Source organism: Canis lupus, chromosome 1 (genome assembly GCF_011100685.1).
Source record: "Canis lupus familiaris isolate Mischka breed German Shepherd chromosome 1, alternate assembly UU_Cfam_GSD_1.0, whole genome shotgun sequence".
NCBI lineage: Eukaryota > Metazoa > Chordata > Mammalia > Carnivora > Canidae > Canis > Canis lupus.
This window is the reverse complement of record NC_049222.1, coordinates 50,023,395-50,044,295: the sequence shown is the minus strand read 5'-3', so window position 1 is coordinate 50,044,295 and position 20,901 is coordinate 50,023,395. Positions and strand designations below refer to the sequence as shown.

The 20,901-nt window shown below is 41.5% G+C and overlaps 1 protein-coding gene across 2 annotated transcripts in view; it reads right to left on the bottom strand.

Moving 5' to 3' along the window:
- SLC22A3 (solute carrier family 22 member 3) overlaps positions 1-20,901 on the bottom strand; it is an 88,424-nt gene that overhangs the window by 6,775 nt on the left and 60,748 nt on the right. For both annotated transcript variants that reach the window (XM_038526497.1, XM_038526496.1), the window contains exons 6-8: positions 7,457-7,554; positions 7,123-7,337; positions 682-790 (exon numbers count right to left, since the gene is read on the bottom strand). In XM_038526497.1, the coding sequence (XP_038382425.1) occupies positions 682-790; positions 7,123-7,337; positions 7,457-7,554 (422 nt within the window). The remainder of the gene's footprint in view (positions 1-681; positions 791-7,122; positions 7,338-7,456; positions 7,555-20,901) is intronic.

The window sequence follows — 20,901 nt, the reverse complement described above, 5'->3', positions numbered from 1 at the left end:
TTCAAGATAAGTAGAATATTCAGATGTATAAGTAACAAAGACATTTTAGTAGTATTTACCATTTCTATAGTTTTTAACTTTGAAAACTACTACTCTCTTATTCTAAGCAAATCATTTCCATTCTGCCTCATTTTGCATCTGGGCAAATGCTGACTCACAGTGAGGACAGCGAGGTAGGGAACATTCCACCTGCCGCTCACCCCCCAGCCCACGCTGTGATGCTAATGTGGCACCTTGGCACACTCACTTGACAGTAAGGTGTGCACACGAATATTCCCCCAGGAAAGGAGGTCAATTTGCAGCCCATGCACACTGTTTAACTTTGGCCTTCATTCATCAGCTGCTTACAGCTGCAAGAGGTGGAATGTGGCCAGAACAGAGGCGATAGCCTTTAAACAGAGTGATACTGATGAAGACAGCTTTAACCCACACTAAGCAAGTACCCTAACTAAGATTTTCTGATCCCACAAAACCACAGCTGGGTATCAAGATACTGCTATGAGAAATACTTCTATCAAAAAAATGTGGAAAGCACCCATAATTCAAAGCATATCTTCTTTATTGGCTGAATTCAGCCCAGGCTAATAAATCAAGTTAAGGAAACTATTTTGTAGTTTTTAAGTCAAAACGTCTGGCTGCAGAATTACTTAGGACAAACCATGACATATAGGTTGGAATTACCGTAATGTTGTTGGGTACAATTCGGAATTTACCAAATACACAATTTCAAAGGCCATGGTTATCCCTAGTCTTCCCAGGGTAGCAACCGTGGTTCTCAACCAGGGTATTCCTGCGAACATAGAAGATTTAGAAAGGAAGAGTTAAGGGTTTGCTTTCAATAATACATCCCCATCCCAAAACAACAAAAGGCATTTGCTACGTGTTCTCCTGGGCCCAAGTCTTTGCTAATTTTAAGCACGAATGATGGATACCTCCAAACATTGTAGCCAAATTTTAACAGCAACAACAACCACTAGGATGATAGCTAATATTTAGTGTGCTAGTTGCTTTTCTGAGCAGGGTTAGATGATGGGAATATGACGCAGGAGCCATTTGTTGAGCAGTCACTACAGTGAAAATAGTGTGCAGGCACTGCTTTCCTAGACGGCCTGAGTACGCCGGCTGTTTGTCTGGAAGGTGGTCTTCACTTGGACCCTTGAGAACCATTTACCGCAGCCTGGTACCTGTTTCTCCCCTCTTTGTTCCCACTCCTTGTGATAGCACACAGAATAGCTGTTCCTAGCAGACCAGGAAAAATCTGGACATGAAGCTGATCTTGGTTTCTGGAGGGCAGGCTTTGAGGACTGTGACCTCTGGAAAGGGACATCCATGCCTTGTGTTATCACTAGGGTATATGTCCCCAATATTGCTACTTCCCCAGAAAGTCATCCAGCAGGAGCCAGACTCTTAATATTAGTTGGTTAATTCATTTAAAAATGAACTGTTTTAGGGATGCACTGGCTATCTGAGGAAATTCTCCTTTCCTCCACAGCAACTAGTGGAAAAAGCCAAAATTCTTCATTAAATATTTTCTTTCACACTTTAAAGCAAGGAGTAAACCATTTTTGCCCTAAAAAGCCAGTGCTCGGGCAGCCCAGGTGGCTCAGTGGTTTAGCACCGCCTTCAGCCCAGGGCCTGATCCTGGAGACCCCGGATCGAGTCCCATGTCGGGCTCCCTGTGTGGAGCCTGCTTCTCCCTCTGCCTGTGTCTCTGTCTCTGTCTCTCTCTCTCTCTGTCTCTCATGAATAAATAATAAAATAAAATCTTTTTTAAAAAAAGCCAGTGCTCTAAATTTCTTGAGTCGTGCAATTTATGCTATCCTCCCTCAGTGGACACAGGTGCATGAGTAAGCTCCTATCTGCCCTCCAAAGCAAAGCTAAGGACGCTCTGACTTCCACCTTTGAAGATGAAACCTTTCTCTTTTACACTCCTATTTATTCATGCTCACCCCACACTAAATGGTCCTCTTATTTCCTAGAAGAATTACTGCCCATTCCCCCAAAATGATTTTTTTTTCATAGAAAAGTAGGCATGAATGCGGAGGAGGACAGAAGAGAATCAAGCTCAGTAGGTTTATGTGTATTCTCTACAGACTAGTCAACAAATAAAAAAGAGCTAATACTCACTAAATAATACAAGTGCCTAGGAGGGCAGGCACACACACACACACACAAAAAAGATAGTTTGAGAGTCTGGATCATAGCTGGGAGGCTACAAAATTACGTTCTGATTGCAAACTGGCCGAGGACGTCCTGGTGTACTTGACGTTTTTCCCAGATGAGAACACCTGTAGCTCTCACATTCACAGTTACATCAGATGGTGAGGGATGTCAGAGTTGCGCTGATGTGCTGGGCTGCCATCTGCTCTGGCACAGAACAGTTGTAAACTGTGTTTTATTTAGGCTTTGCCTTTTCATTAAGGCCAGGGAGGGGGACCAGGAAATGCATTCCACCCCAGCCTTCAATGAGCAGGTGGTACAGTGCCAGGTGCCAGGGAACAGAAAGTGGGAGCTCTTGCCCAGATTCCCTGGGTCCCAGCCCGACCGGGCAACCTTTCGCTGCTCTTGGGCTGCAAAGAATATCGCCTGCTACTGTGGAAATAACTTGATTATCCAGGTTAAGTTCTTTTTTTTTTAAAAAATATTTTATTTATTCATTTGAGAGAGAGAGCGTGAGCGAGAGAGAGCACAGGACCAGAGGGCAGGGGCAGAGGTAGAGGGAGAAGCAGACTCCCTGCTGAACAGAAAGCCGATGCCACCGATGCCAATGCCAATGTGGGGCTCGATCCCAGGACTCCAGGATCATGACCTGAACCAAAGGCAGACGCTTAACCATCTGAGCCCCCCAAGCGCCCCCCAGCCTAAGTTCTTAAGTTATAGGTTTTTTCTACTGAATCAAGACTACTCTGTGAGTCCTGCTGGTAACTTCAATGACAGTTTTAGTTTACAACTGAGGCCAGAACTGTTTGCTGGAAAGAATCAAACAAAAACCAAGACACCAAATGAACACACACACTCACACCCAAAAAATATGTGGTTCACTCAGTGAATACAGATAAATAACCAGTCAAGTGAATAAAATGTTCAGAAAATGCTGTCAAGTGGCCATCCTGGAGGAGACGTGGTTTATCCTACATGCTGACTTTGCTCTGAAAGACTCTCAACTCATTCTGAGCAGCAGAGGCCACTGTCTAACCACACTGAGCTAGAGGTTTTGGTGAAACGTGTGATAAAACACAAGTCCCAAAGGCACCGCGCTGTTCGTTAACTAGAGAGTGAAATGAAAGCAATTTGTTAGGCAGCGTGAATGATGTGAATGATGTGTGAGTATGACGTCCGCAGGCAGAAACTTCTGACCATCCCAGTAATATACTGCGTTCCTCTTGGAGTGGCAGGAGACACCTTTCAGTAGCAATGACAAAAGAACACAAGACAATTTACAAATGAGTACTGAGGCTGGAACTATGCACAAAGACGGTGCCTCGGAACCAACGGTGCCTCGGAATAGGGATTTGGTCAAGGGGCCAGAGTTTACTGGGAATAATACCTCAATTTTTGAAAAAAGGATACAGGATTTTAAAGAAGCACTATTTTACATCTCCTCTGATACACCACCTGCTTTGATTTCTGAAATAAAATGTAGAGAAAATTTGTAATAGAGCTATGTAAATTAAGGTACATTGTCTGACTTTTGTTTTCTTTCTTTCTTTCTTTCTTTCTTTCTTTCTTTCTTTCTTTTTTTTTTTTTTTGACTTTTCACTTAAAGGGAAATACAAGTAAAAGGCAGCCTTCCTGTTTCAAAATGAAGAATACTTACCCAAACGGCTAGGTTTGTAGCCATCCTAAACAAACCCAAATGAAAGATGCAGATGGCTATGGACAAAGAAACCCTTCTCGTTTTCAGACTTTAATCAGAGTTCAAAAATTTGGGTCAAAAGCAGGGAGGCTTAAGTGAAGATACACCCAGAAAAGCTTTCTTCTTTCCAGAATCCCATTCTTCAGACCATAAACAGTTGTGCTTAGTGGAGGGAAAGCCTGTTAAATTGTTCTCGATAATTTTAGAGCTGATTCCACTAAAAGGCTAATCAGCATTCTCTGCAGGGGCTGCCCTCCTCTTCCTGACCCCAAGAGTGACTGAGAGAAATCTTTCTAATGTTAATTCAACAGCCCAAGTAACCAAGTCCAAGAGCTCCCTTCAGTAGAAGGGCTGCCAACCCAAGTGAGGAACTGCTGTTAAAATGTGGTACTCCCGAGGAGCATTAGGGATGTGGGTTTATTCGTGCCAATCATGCCCGACCTATGACTATACCAGCAGCTGAGTCTGTGAAGATACAAATAAGAGGTGTCCAGAATAAGAGCAATTATTTTTCAGTATTGCTGAGAACGATTCGAAGGCTGTAATAGGGAAATTATGTCCTCAAAATAAAACTGATAGGACCAAACAGAAAGGCAAATTTTCTTTGCCTTATATTTTCCCCTATATGAAAGTGCTCTCTACAAAACAGCTCGATTCCCACACACCTAGTTACTCCAACGCCGATGTGGATGTATGGCCTAGAATGCTCTCTGGCATCACGCAGAATGCAGCACACATCAAAATCACCCCAGTCAGTCTGGGGTCCAGAGAATCTTCCAGGGGAATGTTACATCATGAAATGATGGGTCACCTGTAACTCATTTCTCCACCCTTCCCTAACTTCCTATGCAACAGATACTTAATTCCACGTGCCATGAGAAGAGAAGACCTTGCTGTAGGGAATTAAACCCCAAATGATACGATGTCAGAGTAAAATGGAAACAACAGTGAACTCTCCAATGTTCCTGATTCGTCACCCTTCTACTTAGATTGTGCGTTATTTGCAAGGACCGGAGTTACATCTATCTCATTCAGGCCCTGTTCCCACACCTAGTTTGGTGGTGGCAATCATTTTTTACACTTTTCCACAATATTATCCCTTCTTTCTTGATCTTCAGATGATTCTCAGAAGAAAAGACAGCCTCTCTGGGGCTCACACAAGGACTACCAGAGAATCTGCTCTCTCAGTGACCCCCCACCCCACATATCCTGTAACACGGAAATAATGAACTTGTTCTAATTCACACATTCCCTAGGACCCCGTCCTGTGGCAGAGATAAGGCAGGTTGTGTTAACCATGCATCTGGGGTCATCTGCCACTCTGCCACATGCCCTGGTGGTCATCAAGCCCCAGCCCCCTCACAACCTCTGACACTTCCCCGAAATCACCCTCTCTCTCTCCTACCCAGGCCAACTGTCATGACCTTAATTCCTGCTGTCCGCATCTCTCCTTCCTCACTGCCACCATCCAACGTGATGCGGCTATGAAAGAAGTTTTTAGGACTGTGCCCAAGCTCCTGGCATGGCCTGTGAGGCCAGTCACCGCTGGTGGCAAGTGATCCTCAGCCCCTTTTTTGTGGATATTCCAGTGATAACAGAGAACATGTACTCCTGGAACCCTCAAAGATGGTTCCTACTTCTAGGAACCCGGTTCTACTGTGGAAAAAATCTCTCCTTCCCTTCTTCCCTTCTGTCTAGTACATTTCTTTTTTAAAGAAGTTAATTAATATTATTTTTTGGTAATGTCTACACCCAACATGGGGCTCGAACTCATGATCCTGAGATCAAGAGTCACATGCTCTTCTGACTGAGCCGGCCAGGCACCCATGTCCAGCACATCTCTTTTCCTTCTTCATATGTGCCTAGCTCTCACCTCTGTGTAGCTTTTCCTAATTACACCTTGCATTTCACTCCTTGTACCTACATTTTTTTAATCATGTAGAGCCTTCAAAGAGCTTTATTTTTCTAAATCTGGTACAATTGGCTCTTGAACAACATGTTTAAACTACATAGGTCCATTTACATGCATACATTTTTTACACAGTACTATAAATGTATTTTCCTTACAATTTTATTAATAACAATTTCTTTTCTGTAGCTTACCTTATTATAAGAACACATATATAATACAGATTACATACAAAATATCTGTTCATCAACTCTTTTGTTATGGGCAAGGCTTCTGGTCACCAGTAGGCTATTAGTTAAGTTTCTGGGGAGTCACAAGTTATATGCAGGTTTTTGACCATGCAGGAAGTCAGCATCCCCACCCCTGCATCAAGGGTCAACTGTAACTAATTCATTTATTTCATTTATCACAGTGAGTTGTGAAAGCATTAAAGTGTCTATACCATCCCCCTCAATGTTTATAGCAACATTATCAATAATAGCCAAATTATGGAAAAAGTCCAAATGTCCATTGACTGATAAATGGATAAAGATGTTGGAAATAATGGAATACTACTCAGCCACAAAAAAAAGAATGAAGTCTTGCCATTTGCAATAACATGGGCAGGACTAGAGAGTATTATGCTACATCAAGTCAGTCAGAGAAAGACAAATACCATATGATTTCACTCATATGTAGAATTTAAGTAATGTAACAGATGAACATAGGGCGGGGAAAGAAGGAAAAACAAACTCTTATTTCTAGAGAACAAACTGAAAGTTGCTGGAAGGGGAGGTGGGTGGAGGGGGGATTGGCTACATGGCTGATGGGCATTAAGGAGGGTACTTGTAATGAGCACTGGGTGTCTTAAGAAAGTGATAAATCACAAAATCCTATACCTGCAACTAATACTATATGTTAACTAGCTAGACTTTAAATAAAAACTTGAAAGAAAAACAAATTTAAAAAAGTATCCATATCCCTTACTAGGTGAACCTTTTGAAGTCAACAAGCATCTTCCTTTCTTCCTTTTGTACCCCTGGTGTTTCACCCAGGGCCAGCGACAGGGCCCGTAAGCAGGAAATATGGTAAGCATGATCAATGATGGCATGAAAGTAAGTTAAATAAAGGTGATCAAGAATAAACTATATGACTACAAGCCAGATTTTGCACAACATCTATTTCATCCATAAATGAACCTAAAATGGAGGAAACAGAAAACCTGTAGAACCAATCAGAGTCGTTACGCTGCTTAAGTAGAAAATTGAGTGACATCACTACAGCTTGTCTGGTCCCCAGATTCTGAGGCGGAGGTACATTTTCTAAGGACAAGAGGGTCCCCATTCTTGATTATTTTGATTTAAGACTGTTTTATTACCTTCGGGTAAGAACGCAGTGACAAGACAGGCCACTCCTGCCACTACGTTGCTTCCCGCAAACGGAAGGCGCCGTCCAAAACGCTCAATGGTCAGTAAGATCAAGAGGGCTGCGGGCAGCTCCACAACTCCCGAGATGAAAAAGTCGATATAGAGGTTGCCTCCGATAATTCCCAGGCGCATGACGAGGCCCTGATAAACCACCGCACTTGTGAACCTGGAGCAACACGGAAAGACAACGGAGACCAAGTGAGACATAACTTCAGCCTGATATGAAGGAAGGGACGCGTGGTAAATTCGATACAAGCTTTTGAGCCCATCACAAGTCAGACTTACCAAGCAAACATAAGAATAAGTGTGCATTTCCTCATTTGGGGAGTCCTCACCAGATCTAAAAAGGATGGATTACTAACTTCCTCATCTGTAACAGTGATCTATACAAGAGAAGCAGATTTCAGTAGCAAATACAGCAAGACACACCTGCATATTATAGATTTTCATTGACCAGATTCAAAGCCACCGAGTCAAACGATCTGACTGAGCTGACAGGGTCTTTCACGACTATGTCTCAAAACCTGAGAATGAAGAGTTTGATTCCCTAGCCGTTATAAATGGTCAAATTCACAAAGCTGCGGTTGCTGCTCTGAGAGGCTGTTGTCTGGTGAGTACCCCTGGCCCTGGTGCTAGTTCGCTCTGACGAACCAAGAAAAAGAGGTGTGTTTTACAGTCAAATACATTTGTGCATTTATTGAATTGGAGAAAATAAATGTAAAAGGGGCAAAAGCAGGTGGGATCCAAATGAACATTTTTAAAAATTAAATTATCAACCTTATGTTAGCAAATGAGAGTATCTTAAATTCAAGAACAAGCACAGCACCCACAGCACCCAAGGTATCAGTTTGCTTCCATTTACTGGAGTCTAGCATCTTTCTGACCCAGGAAAATTCAGCTCATCTCCATTTGGCCATCCAAGAAGATGGTCTTTTCTTTAATTATATGAAATAAATATTGCTGTTTGCCTGCAATGTATAAGGCACTGCAAAGGAAACCGAGCAGCAGGCACTTTGTCAGTCACAGAGGCTAAGCTTTACACTTGATGAGTCAAACAAAGCTTGATGTCTCCTGTCTATGCCAGCTCCTAGGAAAGTCACACACAAGCAAAAGAAGACTGCAAAATCAATGTTTTTGGATGACTTTCTCTTTCTATGTCATTCTAATACTGTATTTCTTCTATACCAAAACACATATTACTATTTCATTTGATTCTCATCAAAACTCTAAAGTTACTACTTTTATCAATACTGTTTTATAAATAAGAAAAACAAGGCTTTGGACCTCAAGGATTAGAGGGAAAGTGGTTGAGCCAGGATTTGAAATCAGGTAGTTGATGGAGATCCTTTATTTTAATGCTCACATTGCACCACTGAATGTATCAAAGGATTTTTATTTTAGAAAACTTTGTAGTTGATGGTCGCTCCATTTTTAAGGAAGGACATTACACACTTGACCAAAAATCTAACCTTTAGTTAAAATACTATTTTATGGAAAAGTTAGTTTGACTAAAATAATTTAGAGCTTGAATATCTTTATACTCAAGACCAAAACTACCCCATACTATGAGGGCAGTTGCCCTCCACGGATGTATCACTTTTTCCAATGACTCTTTTCTTTACACTTAGCGGTCTTCCACAGCTCAGACTTGCATCAGCTTGGCTGTGCTCATTCAGACTACTCCCTTTTCTCTGGGGAGTCCCTGTTTGCTCTTCCCATCCACACATCTGTACCACTGCTCCCTCAGAGCACACAGATGGTGACAATCTTTTCTTTTCTAAAGCAATATTTGCAATAATTTGTTATAGCTTCTCTTTCATTCCCTCTTCAGTCTTATCTTCTCTCCATAGCTATGACTTCTATCGGCTAGATAAGACTCTGTACAAAGGTGCTTTCATTCATGTCCCAATGTCAACACCTCAGAGTTCAAGGGAGATCATGTATCATATATTTCAAGATCTCTGGTCAATTCAGGAAAATTTGACATTTAAATACCTGTATAGATTTTTAAATTACTCACAGTCCTTAACTATCTCTAACTGATAAAATAACTGAGCATCTCTTGCTTTCATGTTAGCTCTACAGATGTCATTTTTTCTTGATCATATCTCCAGACTGGTTAAGTTACCACATAACCACAGAAATATGACATGTTAGTTTTTTTTTTTAAATTTTTTGACATGCTAGATTTTGACAAGACAAGAGAGGTCTGTTGGTCTGACCAGAGGTTGGCAAACTTTCTCTGCAAAGGGCCAGATTATAAGTAATTTAGTCTTGTGGGTAATATCGTCTCTGTTAGAGATACTTAACTTTGCCATTATAGTCTGAAAGCATCCATAGATGGATACATAAATGGATGACTATGGATGGATTCCAATAAAACTTTGTCTATAAAAACGGGCAGTAAGGCAGGTCTGGCCGGCAGGCTATAGATTGCTGACCTCTGAACTAGAGGGTTAGTGCTGTTGGACCTTATAAATATTATTCTTATATCCATCACAGAGAGAAGTTGAAGCACAGGAAAGATAAGTAGCTTACCCATCGAGGACACACAGACAGTAAGTAGATGAATGGAGGGGCTAACACCTAAGTCTGTATATTGCTAACCATTATGCTCTACTGTGCCTGCAGTATGCAGAGTATAATATTTATTTTAATGTTTAAAAATATTCTTGTATCAATAGTTCTCATAGGGTAGTGGGATTACAGTGGTTTTACTTTCTTCCTTTTTGCTATAAGTATTCTCTTAAAATTAAAATTTAAGCCTAGAGAATTTTTCTTAATAAGAAGAAATACAGGTTACCTTTAAAGTAATGGATTTAAATTCGACCCTACAGTACCTATTTTGTGTTGGCTCCATGTCATTCACATTTTCTCATTCTTAATAGAGCCCCCACTGCTCCCCCTCCTTCAGAGACACACCCCTCCCCCCACATCATCAATTCCCATTCTCATGGGCGCTGATTCTGCTTCCAGTTGTAGGGGAGACCTCCTGCCAGTGACTGGGCATGTGATCCAATTTGAGCCAATGAGAAATGGTCTTGAGAAAGTCCTTCACTGACCTTAAGTCAGAGGTTCCTGAAGGAATCTCTCTCTCCCCTCAGGGAATTAATGAAAAAAAGGTAGGCTCAAGTAGAACTTAGCAGCTATCCTATACCCAGGAGGGAACCAATATGAAACTGAAGCCACCCTGTCAGCAGAGTAGAGATGGAGGGAACCATGGCTCCATGGGATTCTTGAAACTCAGGTCTAGCCAACCCCAACTGCTGCTAGAACTCTAGAATTCCAGATACATGAGCCAGGAAATGGGCTTATTGTATAAGCCCATTTTAAGTTGGTTTTCTATAACTTGTTGCCAAAAGCAGAATTATCTGGAGAATTCAATCCAGAACAATGCTTTGGCACTAATAATTGAATATTTTAGGCAAAATAATTTTGTTTTAATTAAAATAATTGCTTGAGTGTTCCAACTTACTCAGTAAAAATATTTGCTATTAGTCTTAATTTCACACTTTTAAGCTTCAGAATCAAGCAGTCACATAATCTCTGCTTTCCCAAAGCACAAGTTTAATGCCGAATACATCCCCTCCTCCAAAAGAATATAAAGTACCAACAGAACCAAAGGTAATCAACACCTAAAACCAATCTTCCCTGTCCAGTGAGTGAAAGGATTAATAGTACTTCCCAGTAAGTATGTATTTTTGCCAATTTAAGAATAAATCCAGCTGGTTTCTTGATTTAGTGACATGTTCTCCACAGTGACGCAGATATTCTGAAAGACGACCCACTTTCTGGGTGTCCAAAGACCTTGAGAGACTAAACGCCATATCTTGAGATGGAATGCATCCAGTAAAGTCTTGGCAACTCGTGCAGTGGCTGCTGAAGCTATTATTCTTTTACAACAACTTCTAGCTCTGTATTTTGAAATTAAGCTGTGTTTATTTTCTGTTGCCAGAGGGTTACCAAATTTCGCTTACTCTGAGTCAGATACAGAAAAGCAGAGAGGCTGTGCAGGTTCTTATATATACATACTTCAATTTGCTTTACTGTGATATAACTTTCATACAGTAAAATTCAGCAATTTCAAATATACGCTTCAGTGAATTCTGACTAGTGTCTAGAGTCTTTGTTTTTTTAATAATAAATTTATTTTTTATTGGTGTTCAATTTGCCAACATACAGAATAACACCCAGTGCTCATCCCGTCAAGTGCCCCCTCAGTGCCTGACCCAGTCACCCCCACCCCCCGCCCACCTCCCCTTCCACCACCCCTAGTTCGTTTCCCAGAGTTAGGAGTCTCTCATGTTCTGTTTCCTTTTCTGATGTCTCGAGTCTTTGAATCACCACCACCACCATCATGTTACGGATCGTCTTCACTACCCTCATGAAGTTTCCTCCTGACTCTACCATCATCCCCTCCCCTGTTATTAGCCCCTGGAAATCCCTCATCTGCTTTTTCTCATTAGAATTTTGCCTTTTCTAGAATATCATATAAATGGAACCATATGGAATGTAGTCTTTTGTATCTACTCTGGTATGATATTTTGTCATATGTTTATGTCATCCAAATGGTGTCTGACTGCTCCAATTTGGAGCAAAGGAAGTTGAGAAAGGCTCATGGCAACATCTGCGTGTTTGGAGTTTTGTTGCCTAGTAACGTCACTCGCAGGAAGAGGTGTTGCTCACAGGTAAGCTGCACACATTGGTGTTTGTTTATCTACTGAGCTGATTGCTATTTGTTTTAACTATCTCTTAATGGTCTTATAGCTTTTCCAAGATTTTTATGTTCCATTAACAGTGATGTAGCCTATGTTGAAAGCATACTTTGTTCATCTTCCTGTGATTAATCTAGCCACATGTGCCATTCGTCCTGGGGCTTTCTGAAACCCTTTTTTTTTCAAGTTGACATTTTAACTTAAATTGCCAAGGAAGAGAAAGACATTATAAATTACAATCTGTTCTAAATATGATGTTCCAAGGCTCCCCTGATGTGGGATTGGTTTCTTGGTCAAGAAGGACAAGTGGCCAGGATCAGGCCAGAGTCACTGGGTTTTGCTCAGAATGTTTTCTTACTGGCATGTGACCTAACTCTGTGAACCCTACTTCTCTCATCAGGAGCATGAGGATAGCGACACTCATACTCCGAAGATTCCACTGGCTAACCCCTATGCGTCCACACGCACACCTGACACACACAGAAGTTCAGTAAGGGAAGCGGTCAGCATTACTATTGCTTTTTTATATCATTTCAGAGATATTTTATTTCCAGATGCTGATTCACTTGGCATTTTTTTCTTTCCAGTTAGTAAACTGTAGCTGAAGTTCTCATGCCTAAGGGGAGATGCTTTTAAAGGTACCCTGACATGAACCCCTTTGTAAAGAGAAGAATGTTCATTGTACCTTTCGTTTTGTTTTGTTTTAAGGCATGGATTTCTTTTTATACTGGGTTTTTTAAAGTATACCAGGTATATTTAACGTCAAGTTGGCACTGTTGATCTCCTGGGCCATGGGCTGGATTTTTTGTGAATGTACATGCAAGCTAATGACACTTAGTGAACGTGCTCCTCAAAGTCCGTGAATTAGCAGTGTGGCCATCACCCAAGAACTTGTTAAATAGACCCTAGCCCAGATTAGGGAATCAGAACCTTCCTTTTTTACAACATCCAAGGGGACTAGTGTGAGGGGCAGTGATGGTCAATGAATTGTCCTGCCTCAAGCGGACTCCTAGTGTTTGCTCTTCCCAAGCTGAGACATAATATGAGTCCCTCAGGCCTCAGAGAGACTATATTCCATGGGGCCTGCCAGGGCAGTGGGGAGAGGGGGGATGAAGGCAGGGGGCTGCATCTATAGCCTTGCAGTTTCATCTGGTTGTTCTCAAGAGGTGGAGTTTTCATCTGTTAATATATTTCACAAGGAAAAGCAAAGCCATTGATGGAAAGGGACATTGCTGTTCTTGAGTCCAACCTTGTGATGTAGTCAGTTTCATCAGGTCCCTACAGCTCTGTTCTCTAGAAGTTTTTAACCTTCCAGAAACCAGTGAGAATAAAATATTCCCTGCGGACTTGGGGCTCATGGATTTGGAAGATCAAGGCCCATCCTCAAAGTTTGATTAACTGCAGGTCTTTCATACAAGCATTAGGGGCTGAAGGACATGGATAGGAGGGAGGAAGTCTCCTGGTGGCTGCTCAGTACCCATGACCCCACCCCACCACATCCTAGATGCCCCATATGGAACAGCACCAGATGGTCCAAGGGTAAGTGTTTCACATTATAAAGCCTAGGCCAGCTTCTCGGTGGCAATAGCGCTACTCGGTATCCATAAAAGAGAATTTGTCAAATAACCCATAGTGCTTTGGAAATTGTTCAAAACCTCATTATACTTTGAAATAAGAGTAGATTAAATATCTACCATATGGAGTTCATATTAAAAAAAAAAGTCCGTATTAAAATTATGGTATTTGCTGCTTAGTAAAGTAGTTAAAAACAAATCTCAGTCACCTAGACCAGTGCTGTCCAATAAAAATACAGTGTAAGTTACACAGTTCAGTTTAAATTTTCCAGAAGCCACATTGAAGAGGGTAAAAATAAACAGGCAAAATGAATTTTAATAAAATGTTCCATTGAATCCAATCTCCAAAATATTACTATTTCAACAATAATTAACATGTAACTGTTCATGAGATCTTTTACATGCTCTCTGGAATCCAATATGCAGTCTGCTCTTACAGCTCATTTCAGTTCAGACTAGGCACATTTCAAGGCTCCATGGCCACACATGGCTAGTGGCTACTGCATTGGACAGAGTGGGTCCAGAGCACCTCGCCCCAGCCAGGTATTCTGTTAGGATGCTCTGCAGAGAAGACATTTGTTCCATTTGTTCAAGTCTGGCTGGAGAGCATCCCTCCCGGCCCCTCCCCAGGCGGGCACGCTGCCTAGAACAGCAAAAGTGCATCTATCTCGAGGTCCCAGGAGGGATCCAAAGTGCAGACTTAATATTAGCAAAGGTTAACGGGTTGCAGCTGTGGGTCACGTGTTGGAACATTTCTTCATTTCTTAAAAACAAACTGAGAGAGGTGGTTTTTTTGGGGGGGGGCATTAAAGCAAGAGGAAGAGACAGAAAGAAGAAAAAGCACTTCCAGATCTAAAGCTCTAACCCTAAAGTCTCAGAACTTGGCAGCGGCGGGAGTGGGGACACCAAAATGTGCCATGAGGGGACTGAATAACACATGTCAGAGAACCCTCCAACAGCACTGATAAATGTCAGCGACCATTACTGAAAAAGAAAAGTTCCAAATATCTCATCTTAAAGGACGTCCGAAGTCTTACATTACAGCAGCATGCTCAGATACGCAACATTTTTCATGCTGTGAATATGCAAATTATCTGTAAGTCAGTAGGTAGCCAAGGATTTTTTTTAAAAGGGGGGGGGGGACAAAATAATGAGTGGATTAAAGCAAATCATCTGATATGTCACAAATAAAAGCCCAAACCACATGCTTCTTCCACTCATTAGTATTCTTATCATCATTGCTTTTTAGTCTTCTGGATGCTTCAAAACTGGTTTTAATAACACAGTCTTTAGCATGATAGTATCAGGATATAAACTCACAAGATGGGCTTTCTCCTCACCAGCTCGGGGATGTTGGCCACTAGGTTCTGTTAGCTGTTGCCCATGTCAGCTGTCTTTCCCAGGCATTCAGGTATTTGCAGGATTCCAGTAAAAAGGCAACTTTGCCCAGTTGGATTGCTGCCAGGTGTCTTTCTGCCTGGGCTTGTGAGCATAAGGCACGCTCCCACCCCTCTGCTGGGTTGGCAGTCCTTCCTGTGCAGGCCAAGGACAGCCAGGTGACATCAGGCTCCGTCACACAAGTACCTAGAGCCATGGTGATGGGGCAAGTCCAGGGCAGTGTTCTCAGACAGCCTGCAAGTTGGTGGCAGTGGCCTCCTGTATCTGTGCCAGGGGACTCTGTCCTTCACCTCTTCTCTCTCCTTCCACCCTTCCCAGCCTCTCCCCAAGCTGGGGTGGGGTCCCTGCCTAGCCCCCCAGGTGCTCCCCATCCACCTGACATTTGTCTGAATCCCTGCCCTGAACTGGCCCCCGGCCTACTGGCTGTGCCCGAGGTGGGGCCTGGCCACCCTACCACTGCCTCCATGGCCTTTTGCTCCCCTACAGCTGGGCTGTCTCTGATAGGAAATGGGTCTTCATAATTTCCACTTTCCGCAACAACTTTCAAAATTGTGTTTACGCTTTGACCGAATTATTTTTTCTTTACCAGTGATAAAGGTGAAACCTACTTTGTATAACAATTAATTTGAATTGAAAAGCATTTACCTTCTTGACTGGGTGTTTCTCAGATTGAATTCTGTATTCTTAATCCTTTGTCCTCTTTTAAAAGAGGTCTATGGGGTGGCACTCACTGGCATTGTTTGCCAAATATTTTTACTTCCCTAACTCTCTCCCTACCCCATTCTGGGGACATGATAAGACTGCACTCCTTGGCCCCTTGTGATTGGGTGGGGCCACTATCCAAATGTGCTGAGGACTTGTGAGCATTTCATTTTTGGAGCAAGACCCCCTAGAATTCTCTCTTTTCTCTGATGGTCCTAGCAGTGGCTGCTAGGACACCCTGGATTATAGGGCGAGGACCCTGCTCCAAGGAGAGGAGCCCCCAGTGGACCTATGGCAGGTGCCTTTCTTTTTTTTCTTTTCTTTTCTTTAAGATTTTATTTATTCATGAGAGACACACAGAGCGAGAGCAGAGACACAGGCAGAGGGAGAAGCAGGCTCCATGCAGGGAGCCCCATGCAGGACTTGATCCCGGGACTCTGGGAACATACCCTGAGCCAAAGGCAGATGCTCAACCACTGAGCCACCCAGGCATCTCCCGACAGGTGTCTTTCAAGTAGATTTTGGTAGTATTTGTTACACACACACACACACACACACACACCTGGCTTATCCTGAGTGACAAAGAGTCTGTGGATTTCTCCAATTTACCCAAAAAACTTCTGGTCCACATCTCCTCTTGATCAGAATTTATTATTCTAAGAACCAAATTTCTATTTTGAAGTGATTAAACTTAGACCATTCAATTTAAATTTGGAAAAATTGCATTTTTTATGATTTTGTTACATATAACCAATAACTCCTTTTGGACAAAATCACACCACTAAAACTCCTAAAAAGAAATGAGGACTGTTTCTTCTGCATTTTCAATTCCTAGGCGCTAACCAATTTATCACAGAAATAAACCATAAAGGTATAACAACACTGAAGCAGAGCAAGCCCTGGGTAGAACTTACCATCCTGTGGAAGGCTAAGAGCTGATGTAGCCAGCCAGGTAAAGAAAAAAGTTAACAAATCAAATTTCAGCCCCAGGTGGAGCTCATGGAGGTGTTGGTGGGTCTAAAAATCATGATGTCTTTACATTTTTATGAGCTGTGTTCATACATTTCACTCCTTTTAAGAGGTACAGAGGGCAGGCATTATTGTCACAGAGAGCAAACCTCATTATTTAAAGAAATAAGAAGTATTTGGAGGAACAATCAACACTTCTGCCTCTGCATTACTAGTGTTCGGGTTTTGAAGAGTACTTCTACCTCATGCCAGGGATGGATGGAATCATAAAATGTGCTTTAGAGAAGGATAAATCTTTGAGACATTTACTCACAAAGTGACAAGAATATGAAGATGACTGGTAGCCGTATATGAATCTGGGATCTAAATGCTGTTATTACCCATTTATCTCTTCATCCATACGGAGCTTTGCAAGAGTGCTACTGTCACTAATAACACTTGCAACCTGCCGGTTACATAGCTCAGGTCTGCAGCACAGAAGCCTGTATTTAAGTTACTAGTTATTGGGTTCCTTAAAAGCAGTAGGCAGCTTTTATGTTGTAAACTAATTCAGACTCTGAAACAAGAACTTGATAATTGATGAATCTGCTTATTAGCCGGAGCTCAAAAACAAAACAAAACAAAACAAAACAAAACAAAACAAAACAAAACTGACTCAGCCGGCAGCCCCGGTGGCTCAGCGTTTTAGCGCCGCCTGCAGCCCAGGGCGTGATCCTGGAGTCCTGGGATCAAGTCGCTTGTCAGGCTCCCTGCATGGAGTCTGCTCTCCTTCTGCCTGTGTCTCTGCCTCTCTCTGTGTATGTGTCTCTCATGAATAGATAAATAAAATCTTAAAAAAAATAACTGACTCAGCATTAAAACAAATCAGGTTGGATCCCTGCTTTCCAGTTGGAATGGTGGTGGGTTCCCAATGAATTTGGTCATGACTGTGATAGCTAAGCCCTAAGCTAATAGGGAAATATCTTTGTGGCCCTTGGAGGTAGAAAATGTTTCTTAAACAAAACCCACATTACGATCAATAGGCAAAAATATACACTGATTTGCCTGTATCAAATAAGTTTAAGGCTTTAAGAATTCTTGTTCAATAAAGAAAAAAATAGGCAGAGTCCAAGAGGAGTTAAAACGCTGAGGAGAATGTACTTGCAATATCTACAACCAATAAGGAGGTGGTATTCAAAACATAAAAGGAGATTCTATAAATTGAAGGAAACAAATACCAGAAAATCAAATACACACAGGCACGGATATGGCAAGGCAATCCACAGAGAAGGTACCCAAACAACAAAGTAAGATGCATGAAGATATGCTGAATCTCATTAGTAATCAGAGGCATGCAACTTAAAACATTCAGGAGGCTGGCCCAATTAGAAGATTGGAAAATACCAAATGTGTATGTGGACAAACAGGATACTCAGTGGGTGTACACAGAAAGCAACCTGCCATTATTCAGGGCACTAGCCTGCATGCATCCCAGGACCCAGAAGTTTCACTTCTAGGTATTTGACTCCATGAGGAACCTCACAAAGGTTCCAAGGGGACATATATGACAATGATTGGAAATAATCCAGGTGCTTGTCACTAGAAGGATGGAGACATGAAACACAGCAGATGGCACTGATGAAAACCACACAGCAATCACATGGGAGCAAGATGGTAGAAAGGTATTCTGATTGGATCTAATTGGATCCATATGTTTTAAAACATATTGCTGCATGAAAATGTAATAAAGCAAAATCTAGAGCGGCACAATTCCATTTATGTTACGCAAACACACACATACAACAACTTTATTTTATAAGGGCGCATAAATATCAAAGGGCATAAATCCACCACACTCTGTTGGGAAACCTGTTGAGAGGGGATGTGGGGAGAGAGGAGGAAGGGGGAGAAAAATGAAGCACCAGAGGGGCCTTGCACCACCCAGTTGTGGCTGTGCAATGGACACAGAGTGGTGGTTAAGTCAGCTCTGCACTCAGAGAAATGACAATAACCAAAACAACCTCCAGCAGAGTCACGTGGAGGCCATCTTAGAATTTTGTCCATTTTCAGAGCTTCCACATTTGCCAAATATCCAAATTTTGCCTTCCTTCTATATCTCAGAAAACCCTTAGTTTCCTGTTTATCTGCTTGCATTGGGGAATGCTGAGGAACTTCTCTGATGAAAGTTAAGTATAACTCAACAGTTAAAAGACTAGTTGAAATGCACCTCAATAAATATCACAATCCTTGGTGCATTCTAGAATTTGCAAGCTGCTCCCTCTTCTTGATCTGCAAAATATTTTTGCAAACAGTTACTTATTGATCATTGGTATGTCCTTTATTGTTCAATACAGAACAATCTTAGAGAGAGGTGAGATGTTTCTATGTACGAGCCATGAGCAGGGGACACACCATCTCTGGAATTCTGTTTCTGGAGGTTTTATAGTGAAGCATGTTCAGTCTCATGGCTTGACTCTGGACCATGATAACGTGCATTAATGTTAGATTTTGTTCACTATTTACCCTAATTTTGAACTATGGGCTGCTTTATTATATTCCAACAAATATATAGGTTTTCATCATTAACATATGAACTGATTGAGGCCCAATTAGAATAACTTTCTACTTATAAACAAATGCAATGAAAACAAAAACACACTGAAATGGTTTTCAAACAATGTACATGAGATCTACGCTGTTCTTCAACTTTAAATGGTAAGAACCCAGATTTAGTTATTTTCTATATGATGAAAGTGAGTACAGTTGAACAGTCAGGGAACAAGTAGAAAAAACTGAAAACAGCTCAAAAAAGCAAAAGAAAAATACAAAGCATCTTAAATGTATGTCAAGAGACATTTTTAAAAGTTTTTTAATTTTTTTTTTTAATTTTTATTTATTTATGATAGTCACAGAGAGAGAGAGAGAGGCAGAGACATAGGCAGAGGGAGAAGCAGGCTCCATGCACCGGGAGCCTGATGTGGGAGCCTGATGTGGGATTCGATCCTGGGTCTCCAGGATCGCGCCCTGGGCCAAAGGCAGGCGCCAAACCGCTGCGCCACCCAGGGATCCCAAGTTTTTTAATTTTTAAAAAATTTTATTTAAATTCAATTTTCCAACATATAGTATAACACCCAGTGCTCGTCTCATCGTGTGCCCTCCTTAATGCCTGTCACCCAGTTACCTCAACCCCCTACCACCTCCCCTTCAGAAACCCTTTGTTTCTGAGTCAGGAGTCTCTCATAGTTTGTCTTCCTTTCAAGAGACATTTTTGAAAGTGAATGTAATACAGAGGTTGTTTAAAAAGCAGATGTTTTGAACACAGCACTCAGTAACTATTTGCTAACTAATGCATCTACAAATGAAAATGAGCCCCTGCTACACAGGTGAGTCAATGCCCTTTTGTTTCTGGGCCAGCTTAGTAACACCTTTCAATTAACCTTAAATGATTTTTCTAAACATATGACCACCAAATACAATATTCTGTGACTCATTTTGTAATGTGAAAAATATTTTCACTGAAATGATCAGTGATTTAAGAAGCTGGTTATTTTTAGTCAACAAAGCCTACAAAATAGTTTACAGAACTCGGAAAGAAAGAATATGGTAAAAAACAAACAAACAAACAAACAAACAAACAGACAAACAAACAAACTACCTGAAGTAGATCCTCTAGTTCACTCAACTACCATCAAAGTCCGTCCCCTGCTAATTTTAGAGCAGCCTGCATAATAAATACAGCACGTGAACTGTCATAAATGGCAGAGTAAATACTTCAATTATTTTTAGTAAAACTTGTCTAAGGACTCAAAGACAACTACTTAAGCCTGAAGAATGCACATAATGATCAAAGAATGCACATCAAAACATGAGGGTAAGCACTTAAACTCTATTGCACTCTGTGCCATAAAAATAATCATGCAAGCATTCACTCAATAAGCCTTCCCCAGTCTTCCTCAAGATCTAAACTTAGTGGCATGTTGGTTCTGAAATGTAAGCAGGAAAGAAAACAAGAATTCACCTTCAAGAAGTAGTAAGGCCACTGTACACTAAGTCACTTGACTCTTCCTACTTGACATGTAGAACTTGTCCATAATGTCAGTGAAAGAGCAAAATATAATGAAAGGGAGTTCACCTTATTGAATCAAAAAAATGAATGAATCTTGGAAGTTGTCAAGAATTGTTTGTTTGTGAAGAGGTCCTTCAGCTTTTCCTGAGAACATCATACAACTGTAGCTGTGGTAACTCAGGCAATAGTTGTTCAACAGATGGAGACTAACCCTACAAGTGCTGACAGATCAGTGACTCTTATCCTTCTCAAGTATGAGGGCTTCTGGTTAATGTCAAAGAATATAACAGTTGCTCACATGATAGGAATTGAGCTTTTAATTTCTGT